Source organism: Vanellus vanellus (genome assembly GCF_965231255.1).
Source record: "Vanellus vanellus genome assembly, chromosome: 7".
Taxonomy (NCBI): domain Eukaryota; kingdom Metazoa; phylum Chordata; class Aves; order Charadriiformes; family Charadriidae; genus Vanellus; species Vanellus vanellus.
Window position 1 is genome coordinate 18,728,128 of NC_138912.1, and position 16,513 is coordinate 18,744,640.

The 16,513-nt window shown below is 36.7% G+C and overlaps 1 protein-coding gene across 1 annotated transcript in view; it reads right to left on the minus strand.

The window, feature by feature from the left end:
- MYOF (myoferlin) overlaps window positions 1–15,089 on the minus strand; it is a 71,151-nt gene extending 56,062 nt beyond the window's left edge. The window contains exons 1-3 of the mRNA XM_082486618.1: window positions 14,860–15,089; window positions 8,794–8,849; window positions 7,814–7,905 (exon numbers count right to left, since the gene is read on the minus strand). Coding sequence (XP_082342744.1) covers window positions 7,814–7,905; window positions 8,794–8,849; window positions 14,860–14,947 — 236 coding nt within the window. The 5' untranslated portion in view covers window positions 14,948–15,089. The remainder of the gene's footprint in view (window positions 1–7,813; window positions 7,906–8,793; window positions 8,850–14,859) is intronic.
- Window positions 15,090–16,513: the final 1,424 nt, after the last annotated feature.

Consider the following 16,513-nt stretch of genomic DNA (forward strand, 5'->3'; position numbering starts at 1 on the left):
TTCAGAAGACTGAAGATGGAATCAGTTACATAGACTACTTACTTGCTACCAGCTGCCTCTAAAGTCCTTTGTTTCCACCTCCTTTAATAGGTTAGGCAACAATAGTCTCCAGTCTTTTTCCACTCTAGCAAGAGTGAGAAATCTAATATTCAGTCTATATACTATCTTAGCCTACTTTTAAACTTTAGATAAATTCTAAACAACTTTAGATAAATTCTAAACAACTTTAGATAAATTCTAAACAACTTTAGATAAATTCTAAACAACTTTAGATAAATTCTAAACAACTTTAGATAAATTCTAAACTTTATGCAGGTAGTCTTTTGCCTTCCCCGAAGTGGTCCCCTGTTCACTGGATTTGGGATGTTTCACCCTTCCTTAGCAGAATCACAGAATTGAGTAGGTTGAAAGGGACCACTCAAGATCATCTAATCCAACTCCTCTGCTCAAGCAGAGTCAGCTAGAACTGGTTGTCAAGGACCATGTCCAGTCTGGTTTTGATCATACAACTACTCAACAGCTGAAGTAATATTTTTCAAAAGTAACAAGGAATGCCTCAAGGTCATTGCTAGGTCTCGTCTTCGTCACTCACACAGGTCTTGGAGAAAGCCTTTTTCCTGAGATGCTTCTCTCAGGTCTCTAATCTTTGGGCTAAGTCGGGTAAGACCAAGTCAGCTAAGTCAGATAGCAGCAGCTGTTGTTGTGACACCATGTCCAGTAGCAGTTCATTGCTGTTTAATGCACTGTACTCATTTCTGATAAGTAACTAGACCCCCAGTTCTCTGCATGACTACCGTGAAGTTGCTGTGCTCCTTTGAACTCTGAAGACTTTTTACCTGCAGGCAGGAGTGCATGCAATCTCCCTCTGAAATCATGACTTTCAAGGTGACAAGAAGTCCTTTCCTTCCAGCACAGCTGAAAAGACTGTCACCTATTCATCCTCAAAGGACATGGCTCCTTGCTGGAGCTATTTCAGCTTTCTTCCTTTTGCTTAGGAGACAACATTTGCCCATTTAATTCCAGATCACACTGGTCTCTTAACACCATCAAGTGGAATAGTTTCTGCTTTTGGAATAGCTCAATATGTCCTCTGACATTTTGTTCATCGGCTGTTTTGTCAGTGGACAACAAATGAGTATTGCTTCTTAACAACTCTGCTTAAGCACCTTTTTGGCCATCCCTACAACCTGTATATGGGTAGTGCCCAGGTAGCCAGGTCTCTTACAACTTTTCCAGCTTTGCAGTAGTAAAGCGAAAAACCCGTCCTGCCACATACAGTTTAAAGATTCTGGTCTACCACTGAATAAGACACCAAAGATAAAAGCAAATTCCACACTTAGAAGCAGATTTTAAACCACTTCAAGTAGACCTTATCAGTACTAGGCCTATGATATTCTCCCCCAGTAATCAAAGCGACATATTTGGTTCATCATAATAAAATCAATGAAATACTGATGACCAACTATTAAACACAGCGTTGCATTTCTGCCAAAGCTAATTAGTCCGCTAGTGCTGTGGTTAGCACTTCCTGTTAGCTGCCCAAATAACCAAGAGAAGTGAAACTTCACACCCATGCCTGGATCAGGAAATGCTAACTCACAATACCAACCATTTTATTACTCCTCCTCTGTTTGAAGGTAGTAATTTACACTAAATTGTCTAGCATATCACATCCTCCAGCTGCTTACATGCTACTTCTACTGGAAGCCCAGTGATTTTAATCCCCTGAGAGTCAAGCATTTAAATTCTTTTGACTTTTTTTTAAGGGTTTACTTTGGCACAGGTTTGTATTGATTATACACACTAGCAAACTTGATCCCACACTGCAGTTATAATTGCTACACTCAATCTTTCTTTCTCAGTGTATAGAATGTATAGATTCTATGCTACAAGACCCAACACCCACCTTCTGTTATTCGTGCTGTTTTAAATTTTTTAAGAGCAAATCAACTATTTTTATCTTCTCTAGTTATTTGATAATACTTTTTGCAAGAACAAACTTTTTAAAAGAAAGAAAGCATTGATACCGTTTTGTACAAGGCAGAAAACCCTCAAACTGAATCTTAACCAGGGTGGACCTTGCATACAATGTGTGCAAGGGAAACCTGTAACTATGCACAGCCACTCTGACATGGAAAAGAATCCACACAAAAGGGTACAGCTGGAGGAGGATTCAAACAATCTAGAAATTATTTAACTGTGGAAAATACTTAAGCACGATTAAATAATTTACTGCACTGTTCATTTGTGGCTGTGTTTTTCTGCTTGAGAAAAGGGTGTGCCCAATCTGGTTTTCCTCTGTGTCGCTAGGTTACTAACTACGCAAAGAACACGGGGAAACACATAATCCCAACTCTCTTTCAAAAAGAATGAAAATCACTTCACTCAGACACAACTGTAACTTCCTGTTAACATTTTCTTTTCTTAACTTCACAGGGACAACTGAAGTTACTGTTGGGGTTTTTTTTGTTGGTTTTTTTAACTGCATAAAGATTTGGCTTCTAAGAGTTCGAAATATTTTTTCTAACACTATTAGACATAATAGAAAACAGATGTGTTCTCTTTTCAAACATCTTTATGCTGGAAAATATAGCTAGGCATGGATCATATGAGTCCTCTCTAGTTTATTCCTATGATGGGCTGTCTGCATACATGTCAGTGTGGTTTGCTTTATTTATCTTTTCCAATGACTGTGTCTTTTTACCATGCAAAGCACCCATTTAATCTATCTGCAAAAGTTTAGTGATTCTGTAAATGATGCAGTAAATTGTATCTCCAGGAAAAAAGAAACGGAAAAAAGATTCAAATGTTCTTTCAGGCTTGATTTACAGAAACATGCCAAAGCAATGAGTTAAGCATTTTGGCACAGTGTAAAAACAGAATAACAACCACTGTGCTCCTCCTCCTACGTCAGTGTAAGAATGGGCTGGATAAACAGCTATATCAGTTTCTAGGAGCTGTAACAAATAATGGGTTATATGGCAATATTCTGCTGTATTGTTCTAGAGGGGAGTACGGGTTCTGTAGTCACCTCTTAGGTATAGCAACAGACCAGGTGCCCAGAACTAGTCAGAAGTAACATTGCATGGAATAGCAGAGCGTGTATTGGCTAGGAGCTTTGTGAGTGAGCAGCCAGAGAGAGGGAGTTGGGCTGAGAAATACATTGTTCTGCTTCTAGCCTACACTGCAGCAAAGAATGGTGCCAGAATGTTTCAGCAGAAGTTGTCTCTACCTTGAAAATAACAATAGCAATACCCACTGCTTACTTTCCTCCAGAGGAGAGAAAATAAAGCCAAAGACATGGTGTAGTTTCTTCTCAGTGCTCTTTCTTGGACAACACAGTCCCCTAGATGTACCCTTTACACTCAAAAACTAAATCCCAATTCAATCTAGACTTTAAAGTAAAATATATAAAAACATGATGCTCTAAAGGAAAGACTACCAATTTAGACTCAAATCCCACTTAACACCAGATACACCTCCCAAGTTAATGGGTCTGCTCATGAATAACGTCAAAAGCACGTGGCAAACACTGGATTTCTGAAATAATGAGTCTTTACCTCTGAAAGACTTCAGTTCAGTTAACCCCATCAAATTTACATCTAAAAATTAATACAATATTGTCCAGCCCTCACTCTCTCACCCCCCCTTTTTTTAAACTGTCATTATAACAGCTCTCAGTAGTAAGGACCTTAGGTAGGTGTTGCACTCCATCTTTCCAGTCCTGAACTCGCATGCACTCAAAGCAAGGCAGCGTCATTTGCACCCTCTTCCACCAAGCACCTTTTTGGAATGCTGCAGCACTGCAGGCATGTATCTAACTATAGATTTTTTCTTAAGTATTAAGAAGATACTGTGAAAGAATGGCAAAACTATGATATGGTAGTCCTAAATCTCTCTCAAATTCAGTATTAGTAAATGGTATCAGTAACTGTAGAGAAATACAGGTTACGCGTAGATGAAAGTAGTATGTGGGAAACTTATTCCACATTTCCTCTTTCATATGCTCCTTTGTCTAAATGTGAATGTTCATTAATACCAAATCTCTTCTGCTGTTACAGAGCTTTGTGTCTTTAAAAGAAATCCAAGATGACACTTCCTATTATCTTGTTACAGGTCAGGAAGCCTACTCATGTGTTTCCCACTTCTCACCCCCTTATCCTGTTTCCCTGCCAACAGCCCTCCCAAACACATCACACACCGCAAATATGTGGCGGTTATTGAGGATTTATTTTCAAAGAGCATTACTTTGAAGATGTTGCTCTGTCTTTGGTATGGACTATATATATTTTTGAACAACTCCATACATGGAAGTCACTTTCCAAAGAATTCTACTGATTTACTTTTTAAATTGTACACAGAATAAGTAAGTGGCTGACAACTTCCAATGCATAAACCCAAGCAAAACAAACAGGCATTTGCACAAGCTGGGGGTTAAGCACTACAAGTAAGAGTCCAAATAACATTTAAAAATATGGTTTGAAAAAAAAAACAAACAACCACACATGCCTGCTTAACTTTGAACACACATACAGACTGAAACATTTTAGGAGCTTCAGATAAGCGACTTCCTTTACTTTCCAAAACGTTATAAAATCCATTACAAAATTCTGATTATTGGCAAGCATTTCTATATCAAGTTCTGGGATTTCTGGGACTTCCCTAAAGTCACAGGCATGCAATATACCCCTGCTTTACTGACCTATAGGAATCTCAAGAATGAGCTTGACTTGACTTGAATTGGCTTGACTCACAGTGATTTTACAACAGAGCTGTTGACTATTATAAAAACCTGAATTCACATATTGGGAGGAGGCAGAAAGTAGTAAAGAAAAGCTAACAATGGAAGTGGACTACTACTATCGTTAAATACGAATGTATGCCTAGCTCAGTGTCATAAAATATCCAAATTTGCCACAAAAAAAAAAAAGAGGAAAGAAGCTGACGATATCATATTTCCTTTCAAAATAGCAATAGCCAACACTACTTAGCATTGACAGAAAAGACAGATCACAGGAGCACAGCAGAGAAACAGATCCTTGTTTAAAATCTAGGACTGGCATTTTTTATAAGCTGTTCTTTTTTTCTGTATAGATTTTAAAAAAATCTCAATGAGTGATACCTGTCCAAATATATGTATTTACCTTTTTAGAAAAAAATCCTATGATTTAAGCAGAGATAGGCAGAAGATCTTAACCACTATGGTATAGCTAAAGATTAAACACATTGATGAAGCTTTATCTTGTTACCTGTGTTAAGAAAGAACTCCTACACTTTGCCAGAGCTTTTAGTACAAGCATGTTTCAACACAAAATGATACACTTTGTCCCTGCTGTAGATTATCCCTGCTGTTTTACCGCAATGGGGGGTGGTGAAACACTGGCACAGGTTGCCCAGAGAGGTGGTAGATGCCCCATCCCTGGAAACATTCAAGGTCAGGTTGAACCGGGCTCTGAGCAACCTGATCTAGTTGCTCATTGCAGGGGGGTTGGACTAACTGACCTTTAAAGGTCCCTTTCAATCCACAATTTTCTATGATTCTGATTATCTAAAAGAAAAGCTTTCTAATTAGCTTGCCACCACCCAAGACCTTACCCTTTTCCTGCAATTGATTTAGGGACCAGGTTTATTTCTGTGTGACAAGGCATAAAACAAATGGCATGCAGAACACAAGAGGTTGCTAACAGTATCAACCTATAATTTATGTCTTCCTCATTGAAATGATCTGCATGCATTGCTTTAAGGTATCCTGTACTCCTCCAATTCTGTTATTAAATTAAAGCTTAAATCCTACAAAACTCCAGATACACTTTTTAAAAAAATCTCTATAATCTAATGTTCAGAACCACATAAAACTTGTTAGAGCCTGCGTTATGTGTTTGTTTCTTCACAAATACAGCAGGAAACTCAAGGTCCAGGTCAAAATGACAAAAAGTACCCTCCAGCTTTACTAAAGTTTATATATTATGCTTTTTAATAGAACGTGAATTAATTGAATTCTAGTGTTCCCATGTACACCATTTTAACTTTTCACAGCAACAATTTTTTTCAATGGCCACTGTCACAAGTTCCTATCAACTCAACTCACAGGAACAGATCTATTCTTATGAAAAAAAAAAAAGTTTGAAAAATACAAAGATGACTCTTAAAAGTTAGTCTAACAAGACACCTTAATTAATTACTTATATGTTTACTTATTACATGTTTCTATTCTGTAAGCATATAAACCCACAAAAATGTTTAAATGCCAATATGGACACCTAACAGCATTTCAGTACTCTAAAACTTTTTGTCATGTCCTCTCCTTTCATATGAAGATAGAAGTCTCATTTCAAAGTGACTGCTTTCTCAGTGTCTTCAACAGCAATATTAAACTAAAAAAAAAAAAAAAAATTCCAGAAAATCATACAGTCTGTGCATCTGTTCTGCTGTAATTACTTCATATGTACAAAAACTAGATATATTTTTCACTTTTTAGTTGAAGGAAATGCATTTGTTTTTTGTGTGATATCCTTCCAGGCACATAGCTACTGTTTGTTTATCTTCAGTTCTCTAAAATTAATAATAAAACCTGGTTTTGTTAAAAGTAAGCTTCTAACAACTACATGAATTTTTCGTCTGAGCACTAAGGACTCAACAAACAACTGCATAAATGAATCTTTCCTTTAACCTCTCACAAATGACAAAAAAAAAAAGGACAATATGCAAAAAGATCTGCAGTGTTATATCCCATGATACTTGATTTTTAGATGTCTGAAAAATGCAGAACCCAATTTTAGGTATATAGGTGCTGTACATACTGCACTGGTAGAGTTTAGACTTTGAGAGCAGGATGCGAGCCTATAGATGTGTACTAACAGCACTAACCAAAACAGAAATGGTGCAGGAGGGAAAGAGCCTTAAATTCCTGAATGTCAGGGGCATCATGAAAAAGGGTATTTCAATCTGCTGAAGACCTAAACTCTAAATCCTTCACTGAGAGTAAGAGTCTCTGCCTTTCCTTTCCAATAAATGAATGTCAGAAAAGGCAATTCTCAGTGGCCTTCCAAAAAAAAAACAGAACCCCAGATTCCATTCCCAAGATAGTTTTTGTATTTTATCCAGCATATTTATCCTGATGACTAAGTCGGCCTCCCAAGAGATGAGCCTAGGACTTCAATCCCTCCAGACAAGATAGGAAATTGAACTTAGGCTTCCCCTCTTCCTATGCAAGACTTAACTATATAGACACTCATGGAGATTATTTTAAAGATGTTAAGAGCCTTAACTGCATTTTGTAATTTTGGGTGGTTTGTGTTAGCTGTGCTCTGAGAATGCCAGTTAAGAGTTCTTCAGAACTACTTTCTGGACACTTATCATGTATTGTAGTCTCGGGTACCCCCCTGCACCGTTCTGCAAGATGACAACCTGCACCAGGTATCTGTAGTGGCATAAATCTAGTTACACAAGGACCTTTATTACAAGTAAGCACCAACTGAAATATGGCAGCTGTGGTTTTCAAAGGACAGTAATAGGTGAAGGGATCTAAATTTTACTCAAACTCTGCCTTGAATGCATAGAATGTTCCTTGAATTTAGCTTCAGTATGTGTAAAATTAAGTATAAAAAGAAAGGTGACATTTTGCTTCAGAGTAACAATGCAATTGATGGGGGATGAAAAGCCCACTGCCTTATAGGCTACAAGTAGGTATTACATCTGAAACCATCTAGTTGCATTCATCATTTGTCTCCAGCAACTATCAGTTCCATTTTTCCCTGGACTTCTTTATTGAAAGTTGTATTTAATACTGGAAAAGGAAAAAAAAAGAACATACTTGTTTTGTCCAATTGTTTCGAAATCCTTCACAATAATTGTCAGGGAAGATGAATTATCCAGAGCAATTCCTTTCAAGTCAAATTCAAGAATCTGAACAAAAAAATGGAGCAAACCCAAATTGTAACTACAAGTTATGTGTAAATTAATTAACAGCAGAGTAGCATATACAACAAAATTATTCAGAAATAAATTTTGCATTTTGTGAGAGACAGACCAGACCAGCTTACACATGCAAAAGCAAAGTTAAAAATCTGGGAACATGCTCATAGCACATTTTTGATTTTCTAGTTACTATTAACAATAACAGAAAAAGAACTAAATTGTTTAATACTGAGCCATATAACTGCAAAAATACTTTTGCAGTTCCACATTCTCATACTAACATAAGTATTTTCTTATCATTCATAAGTTCTGATACTATTCCCCTGCAATACTGGTTGAGGTCAGTTGCTGTTGAATTTAGACAAATATTTGCAGGTTCCCTTTCTTTGTATTTCTAATTACAAAATGTAAGAATAATTTTTAACTTTCTTTTCTGGTTGTGAAAAAACACTAAGAAAACCATTACTTAAGATGCAAATTAGGACCAGTCCTGCAAATAAATCATGAGGATCTTCAATACACGATTCATTCTAATTCTGTAGTTTTTTTTTCTAGTACATAATAAAGGATCCAGTTATGTTCCCATACATGTGGCTAAGCAATGGCTGAATATCATCTGGTCCAGAAGTAAGAGGGAATAAAACCAGGCCGCAAACTCACCAGATATCCATCTACTTTTACATAAAAACATTACTTAATGAACTGTAATACATGGTGCAAGATTAATCCATTCACCTGCATTTACTAACACTTTGTAAGAACACATATCACCAGTTCCTGTTTCTAACCAATATCCACAACTGTAGAAATTGACTTAACAATTTTACAAGCATTTTGTCTTAAAAAAGAACAAGAATTAATTAAAAACAAAATTACCTCATTCCAAAAAGGATTAAGTTCACTGTCAATTTTCTTTGTTTTCTTTTTTTCATCTGCAAATACAAACGAAGTGTGATGATCTGATTTTGCTACAGCACTACACAAATATAACAATTTTTCCTTTCACTTTTCAAAAGAAAATGTGAGCTTTAAACCAAATGTTCCATTCTTTTTGCCTCTTCCAGTAGCTTCCCATTTTACAATCAAAAAGTCCCCTGGGCAATTTTAGTAGTTGAGGCTTTTTATTCTGTTTTGTTTCAGCATAGCTAGATGTATTCCCAAAAAGCAAAATTAATGTTTAGGTTTCTCAACCTTTTATGACCCTTGACTGCAACTTCAGTACTGATGAAAGAAGACAGACTAAAAGGCTTGGAGACATCAAACCAAACAGTAACCTCGAAGTGAAGAAGTTCAGTAGTAAAGAAAATGTGTTATACATTTACCATATCCGAGTTACAAAATACTTACAAGTGTTTAGCTCTGAAATAAAACCACTTGAAAAAAAATCTTAAGACTATAGGCTTACAATGTCAGCACCTTCTGCTTTAAATGAACAAATATTAGCAGAAATACACATGCATACAAGAGGAAATGCAGTCCTTCCTTAAAAATGGTTATGCACTTCACTGACATTTATTGTAGCCTAAAAATTACAGATTTACCACACTTCATGGTAAAATTTGCATTTGGTCAACCTACAAATCATGGGAGTGTGGGCTATGTTGTAAATTACATATAGTGTGGCATTCAGATTCCTTATCCTGAGAGGAATAACACAGCTCAAGTGTTGCTGAGGCCCTTTGCAGGCCCCTGCCACCTATTAAAAAGGGAAACAAAATTCTGTTCTTACAACAGGTTCAAAACAAATAACTGCCACGGTTTCATTTTTAATTTTTAGTTGCACTATATGTATCCAGCTCCAACGGAGAACAAGTCCTGACACGACACTCAGAAGCACAAAAGGACAATGGAAAACAAGGAGCTATTGAAACAGAAATTTAATTTATTAGCCATAACAAATGAGTATATTTAAGTACAGTCAGTAAACTGACTGCTGATCTATCAAATGCTCAGCCACCACAACAAGGCTAAGTTTCAGACACGCTCCTTGTATTTAAGGACTACAGTAAAGGTAATAGCACTTTTATTATTTGCAAGTCATGGCTCTACTTTGCCAGGAAAATATTGCAAAGGCCTGGGAAGCAAGAGTAAAGATACGCCACTCGGGCAAGTTCATACATCCACTCTTGAAGCTGTAGCCTGTGGTGGCTCTTTTTATTGGATAAGAGTGGGAATGTACTGAAAGTAAAAAAAACAGCCCATTCTGCACATTGCGAGAACTGACTCACATTTATGTAACAGGAATTGTCTACAATTTATACAGGATATTGACTCACATAGTACCACAAAGGAAAGAGCACTCATAACATACCATGCTGGGAACTTACATTTTGCGGAACAAAGAACTAATTATCATGCTAGTAAGAGAAATTCAACTTCATGTTATCTAATAAGAGACAAAGCATTTTCAAAACTGAATATGCCAGAGTATCTGGGGTTTGGCACTGGTACTCTAAGTCACCCTACAAATAGGAGCTGGGAGTCAGGGAAAAGATGTTCTCAGTGTTGGTGAAAAAAAGGAACAGTTGCAGCTGTTTGTAAAGGAGATAGTGAATCACAGATCTGATCATGATGGAACTAATGGATAAAAGTCTTATGATCCTTGCCTAAGCTCAAATGTAACTCTAAGGTAAGGAAATCACTAGCTTGAACAACAGTCAAGACAATTCTTGACAAGGAGTAAAATTTTCCACTCTGGACTATCCATTTTCATAAAAACAAGCGTAAGATTTATGATTCCACTATGCATATTCTAGATTATACTAAGAAAAATACTTTTGTGTTATGCATTTGAGTGAAAGTTGGATGAAAAACACTGGAAAACAGTTTACATTGCGTTTTAGTTGTAATCTTAGAGTGTAGCATTCACATTCCTCAAGCATACATTTCGCATGTATTTTCTTCACTTTACTGACTTTCTTTTTATTACACTTTTAATCATTCTTTTAATGCACTCGGGGGGTTTTTTTGTTTGTTTTTTAAACTGTTGGGAAAAAGCTTTGTCCTTCCCACCAAAAAAAATCTTTGCCAAGCAGGGTAAAACGGACTGCCCAGTTGTTCCAGGTGCTCATATAAGTTTCAGGTCCTCAGGCTGCCTTCCTCAACTGGTAATGAATCCAGGTACAGTAAGTAGCCAAGGCTGTAAACAACATCAGGATAAACTCTAAGATAGTGACAGCCATCATTTTTAGTTTGGCCTTACCAAGAAATAAGAGTAAGAAATGGTAATGGATACGGGTAGGACACTCTATATGACTTATTTCTTTAAAAAACAACTACAATAACCTTGGTATTGTAGAAGAAATAATTATTTGCTTTATCTTGATAGAGGCATTATACTACCATAAGTTGTTTAATATTCTCAATTGGAAATGAATGTAATAAGAACTCAGTGACAGTCAATGAGATGACAGTGTTCAAAAAAATTCATTCAAGATGAGCTGTTTAAATAATAACTGTTCCATCATTAGTCAGATAATCACAGTACAGCAAAACAACTAATACAACTTTTTTTTTTCTTCTATTACAATTAGCATTTTTATCAATTTTAGCAGTTGGAGAATAGCAGAAGCAAACATTATCTTTTAAAATAGTCTTAAGTCTAAGATTCAAAAGAGAATCACATTTTAGTTCACTACATTTTCCATAAAACTTTTGTGAATGAAGAATTAAGATTGCACAGCGGCAGCAACTGCAGGATCAACTGGGCAGACCTCCAAAACCCAGAAAATTAAAGTTAGGGTAATTTAATTTTCTGCAAAACAGAAAATATAAATTTAGGGAATAATTACACTCTAATACTCTTTTCTTTCACACTGAAATATAAACAAATATAAACTAACACAGCTATGAACTACTGCTGGCCTGCTGGAAAGCTCTTAGATTAAGCACAAGTGGAAAATGAAATTTTATTTGGGTTGGGCCAATCAAATTGAATGCCATTTCACATCAGTTATTAATGCATGAAGCTGAATGAGGCAGTCAAAGGGAATGATGAAAGCACTCAACGTCCTAGTACGGACTGCACATATAAACAATTATGTCAATTTTTACACCCAAAGACAAGAATCTGACACATTTTTCTCCAGCTTGGTATACCTGACAAACCATAAGAATTGTACTGGTTTAATCATTACCACTTAGCGCCACTTCAACAAATGGCAACAGTTTTTCCTATTAATTTGGCTAATAATTTGTCTCACACAGAGTGACAACAAACTCAGAATTCTGCAGTAACAGCACCCAGTTACAGGTTTACTCTCAGGGTGTAGTTCTCTTTGAACAGTGAGTTGTTCTTAAAGTAAATAAAAGAAAAGTTCCATCCCACTGGACTGAACATAAATGTGTAAAAAAAGTTGAATGCTTGCACAAAAACCCTCTATTGCAAATAAGATATCACAACAGAAACAGCTGCCTATTTCTTCTTAATATGAACCTAATATATATCACAATATTAATTGTACTGTGTCATCTATAACTAGCTTAGTTATACAAATTTGACAAAGTCTACTCTATGCATAGATGAAACTATACTAAAATATGTGTGTTAACATATAAAGTGTTTGCAAAGTCACTTACAAATCAATAGTTGTAGGATCACGGTCTTTTTCTTCACAGCATAGCTGTAAAGGTCTATTGCTGAGAGATACTGCGTGTTTTCACTGAAGTCTTAAAATTACTGAACCTGACATCAGCAAAGGCTATGTAAGTTAAAGTTTGAAAAAACTAATGAATCAAACACTGTTTAATGAAATGTCAACTTCCACAGCAATTTTCTGTCAAATGAGTGCTGTTCTCTAAGACTCCTCCAAGAATAATCCAGAGTCAAACAAGAACATGAAAATGTACTGCAGGGCTATGGCCAAAGTCCTGCAAATTCCTGAGTTTTTCCCAGTCTGGAAAATAAAACTCCCAATTGTGTTTTTTATGTCCCCCAGGAGCTACAGTGGGTATGGACTATAGCTTAAGAGTACTGCTCTTTCACATACACCTTTCCCAAAATAAGACTGGTTTCCCATCTTCACACACTAACAAGGTGAGGGTGGACAGCCTGTATATAAAAAACATCCATAAAAATAAACAGCCAGAAGTTCAACATATTTCAGATATGACCCCTGCACCCTTGCACACGACAACCAGGTCCACTTACAAATTAAAGCAGAGCTCCTCAATAGCTGGCAAAAGCCTGATATTTTCTGGCCCCCTTGAATCACTCCAGACAGAAAGCAAAAAATACACTGTACTATGTAGTAAAACCACATAAAAAGAAGTGGCAGGTATAATGGGAAATTAAATATCCTACTAAAAAACTGTTACAGCTATGAAGTTATATTTAAAACAATGGTTAAGCACGTTTGTGAACATTAAAAAAATCCCAGTTATAGCATATAAAGGATAAATATAAACTCATTCCTTTAATGTCTGTTACCCAGTTCTTGTGTTTGGATAACTGAAGGACTAAGAAACAAATCCAGCAATGCAGAATCAAAAAATAAATCCATAACCTGCATTTCCTAGGTAAAACTGAATTGCATTAGAGCACACAGTAGTAACAAAAGATTGCAAGGACGAATCAAACAGACACTTAAGGCATAAAGAAGTGAAGGGATAAACCAACTGTCGAGTACGAAACTGTAGGAACAGAGGTAACACGCAAAGGCAAAACTGTGACAGGAATGCAAAGAGAAAGACAAGGAACTGAAAAGAGAATATGAATGCTTAAGAAGCAGCAGAAACAAATGTAACACACCAGAGAAATTACAGTACACCAGTAACAGCACTTTTTGCAGGGCAAATAAAATAATATTTTAAGAATTAGAAAGTTCCTAAAACTACTGAGACAGTGTCAGCCACTTTCCCTAACACACGGGGAGGTAAAAAAAAAACCCACAACCCAACTTGAAAAAGAAATGAAATTGAATGATATCACATCTTTCTGATGCTGAAAAAGTATCCAAAAACTTTTTATTTTGGAAGTTAAGACACTGTACATGCACTGCCTTGTCCTTTTCCAGTCTCCAGTAAAATATCACGATTTCAGATTTGGTTTCTAAAGGTGACAAACCCCTGCAATGATTTTTCATACTTTAGGAAATACCATTTCCATTTCAGTGCACAGTTAGGAAAGCAAGTCACCAGGAATTATGATGATTGTTTCTCACAGTTTGGTTTAACGTATTACATGGTCCGAAATTGCTTGGAGGTTTCTGCACCTTAGAGATAAAATAACCTGTGAAATAAAGTTCCTTTAGTCTACCCAAGTGAGGAAATAAACAGGTAAAATATAGTGTAAGATATTAATAGCTTTACATATAAATGCTAATTTTATCAGAGTTTTCTTCTTCTCCTATAGGTATCCAATGAGCAATGACAGTATAAAATTCCTTCCTAAATCTTTATTTTAAATTAAATAATCTCAATAGGCAAAATTTTAAAGTCCAATTCAGTTTGTAAAAAAAGAAAAAAACAAACCAAAACTAAACACCTTCAGTAATGGTACTACTGTTTTTCAGCATGCTGGCAATAACGACAATAAACCAGTCACAATAAAAATTGGTGTAACAGTGAGCAGTGGCTGTGCAAAGTAATCAAGACAGAGGAATGATTTTTTCAGATGGAAGAAAACAAGGTAATCTTAAATCCACTTTAATTCTGGTATTGATCTATGCAGTTGGATTTGGGTTTTTAAAGCAAAGGGCTAAGCCTTTGCAAAAGCTTGTAAAACGTGGATCCTGAAACAAAAGCACTGCTGGCCAGAAAATACCAATGCACTCCACCCAGTTTAAACTTCATTCAGGTAACTCCTGTCTCTCTAATTAAAAAGTCTTCCCTAAAGTTACATCAGATGTAACATCAGGAAAACATGTTTTCACAGATTTTCAAATAGGACACAATCCTTCAGAAAACCTCCTCCCTGAGTACATTTATGACAGTTTGCCTTACCTTTAAAAATAACAGAAACAATAGGATCTGGTTTCCCAAACTTGGTTTTAGGGATATTGCTAGCAGATTCCACAATCACCCGAAGCATTGTTTCCAGTCTCGACTAAATGTCGATTGATACCAAAGCAATTCAAGGAAGTCTTAAGTTTCAAACTCCTTAACTTCTGGACTGAAATGCTAGCAGGAAGACGAGGCAGGGAACAGTTGGTTTACAGTAAAGAAGGTCTATGGGTGGATCTATGACGGACTAGCTACTGCAGGCTATGAAAAAAAAGAAGTACCTGTAAATTGACACCAAGTTCTGTGTTGCTGCATAAAAAGAGCTCTCGCTAGTGAAATCCAGTAACAGAAAGGGCACAGTGTACAAACGACTGCAGATTTTTTTTTGTTGCTTTTATTCGTAAACTGTGTGGTAAGTCTCTCGTAAGCAACCAAGGCAAGAATAAGCATAAACAACACGAACGTAAAGCACAGCTCCTGTACTCAAAGAAACATCACAACTGCCTCTTGGTATACCAAAATATTAAATTTCACGACAGCTTATATTTTTTCCCTCTTAATTTTTAGAACTTCATTGTAAATGTTTTCAGCTTGCCTCCGTGTCAGTGTATACTCACAAAATACCGATGGTCTTCAAGAATAGTTTAAGTGCTCCCCCTTCAGTTGTGCTCTGGAACAACTACGTTTTACACAGAATAACTACTACAGGTTCCACATTCAACAAGCTGATTTTAGATGATCTCTTGAAAAATTATTAAAACATATATGCACATGTAAAAAATAAAGAAGAATTAAGGAAATACACGCAAAAAAAGTGAGAAAACCCTCTGTATTGTTTGGACGCCTATAAATGTTCTGTCATAAATATATGCAGTAGACTCCACTAAAATGAAACTAGGTAAAACTTAACACAGCAAGTAAAAAGGAACTCTTTGCTCTAAGCTACCCCGTGTTCAGCTTCACAGAAGTTTTTCTCAGCTGCTGACCAGATGTAAAAAGCCAAGTGGTGCAGAGCACCACTGCAAAATATGTTTTTAGGTAGAGATGAGAGAACAAGCCAGCAAGATGGAACAACATGAGTCACATGTTGACAAAGTTCAGCCTAGTCACACAAGAACTACCCTAGCTTGTTACTTTTGAAGCCAAGATGGACCTTGCTTCCTTTCTAAAACAATCAGATTTTGGGTAGCTGAGGATTTCTGGAGAATCACGGAATCACGGGAACCATTGAAAAGAGCCTGGGCCAGGTAAGAGCCAGGTAAGAGAAGAAAAGGTAATCTAAAGCCAACACGTTCAGGAAGGTACAAGGATAAACACGACAAGACAAAGCACTTAAAGGACCCAGAAGACTTGGCTTAAGCATCATGGCAGGTTATTCTCTCCTTGCTCATCCCAGGCCCAGACAAGTGCCCCAGCTGGTGCACAGCCAGCCACAGACCAGGCTTGCTGCCCAAGGCAGCTGGTAGCCACTGCCCTTTCTGCCTGAATGGCAAGGGAACCTTGTAGAGGGGTGGGGAGAGCCACCCACCAGCAAGCAACATGAAGGGTCGCTTGCCTGCCACCACCCCTCCTTCTACATCTACCTTTTAAAGCGGAAATAGAAATCTCCTCAAAGGGGAAAATTAATCGCAGCCTCGCAATGGGGAAACAAACA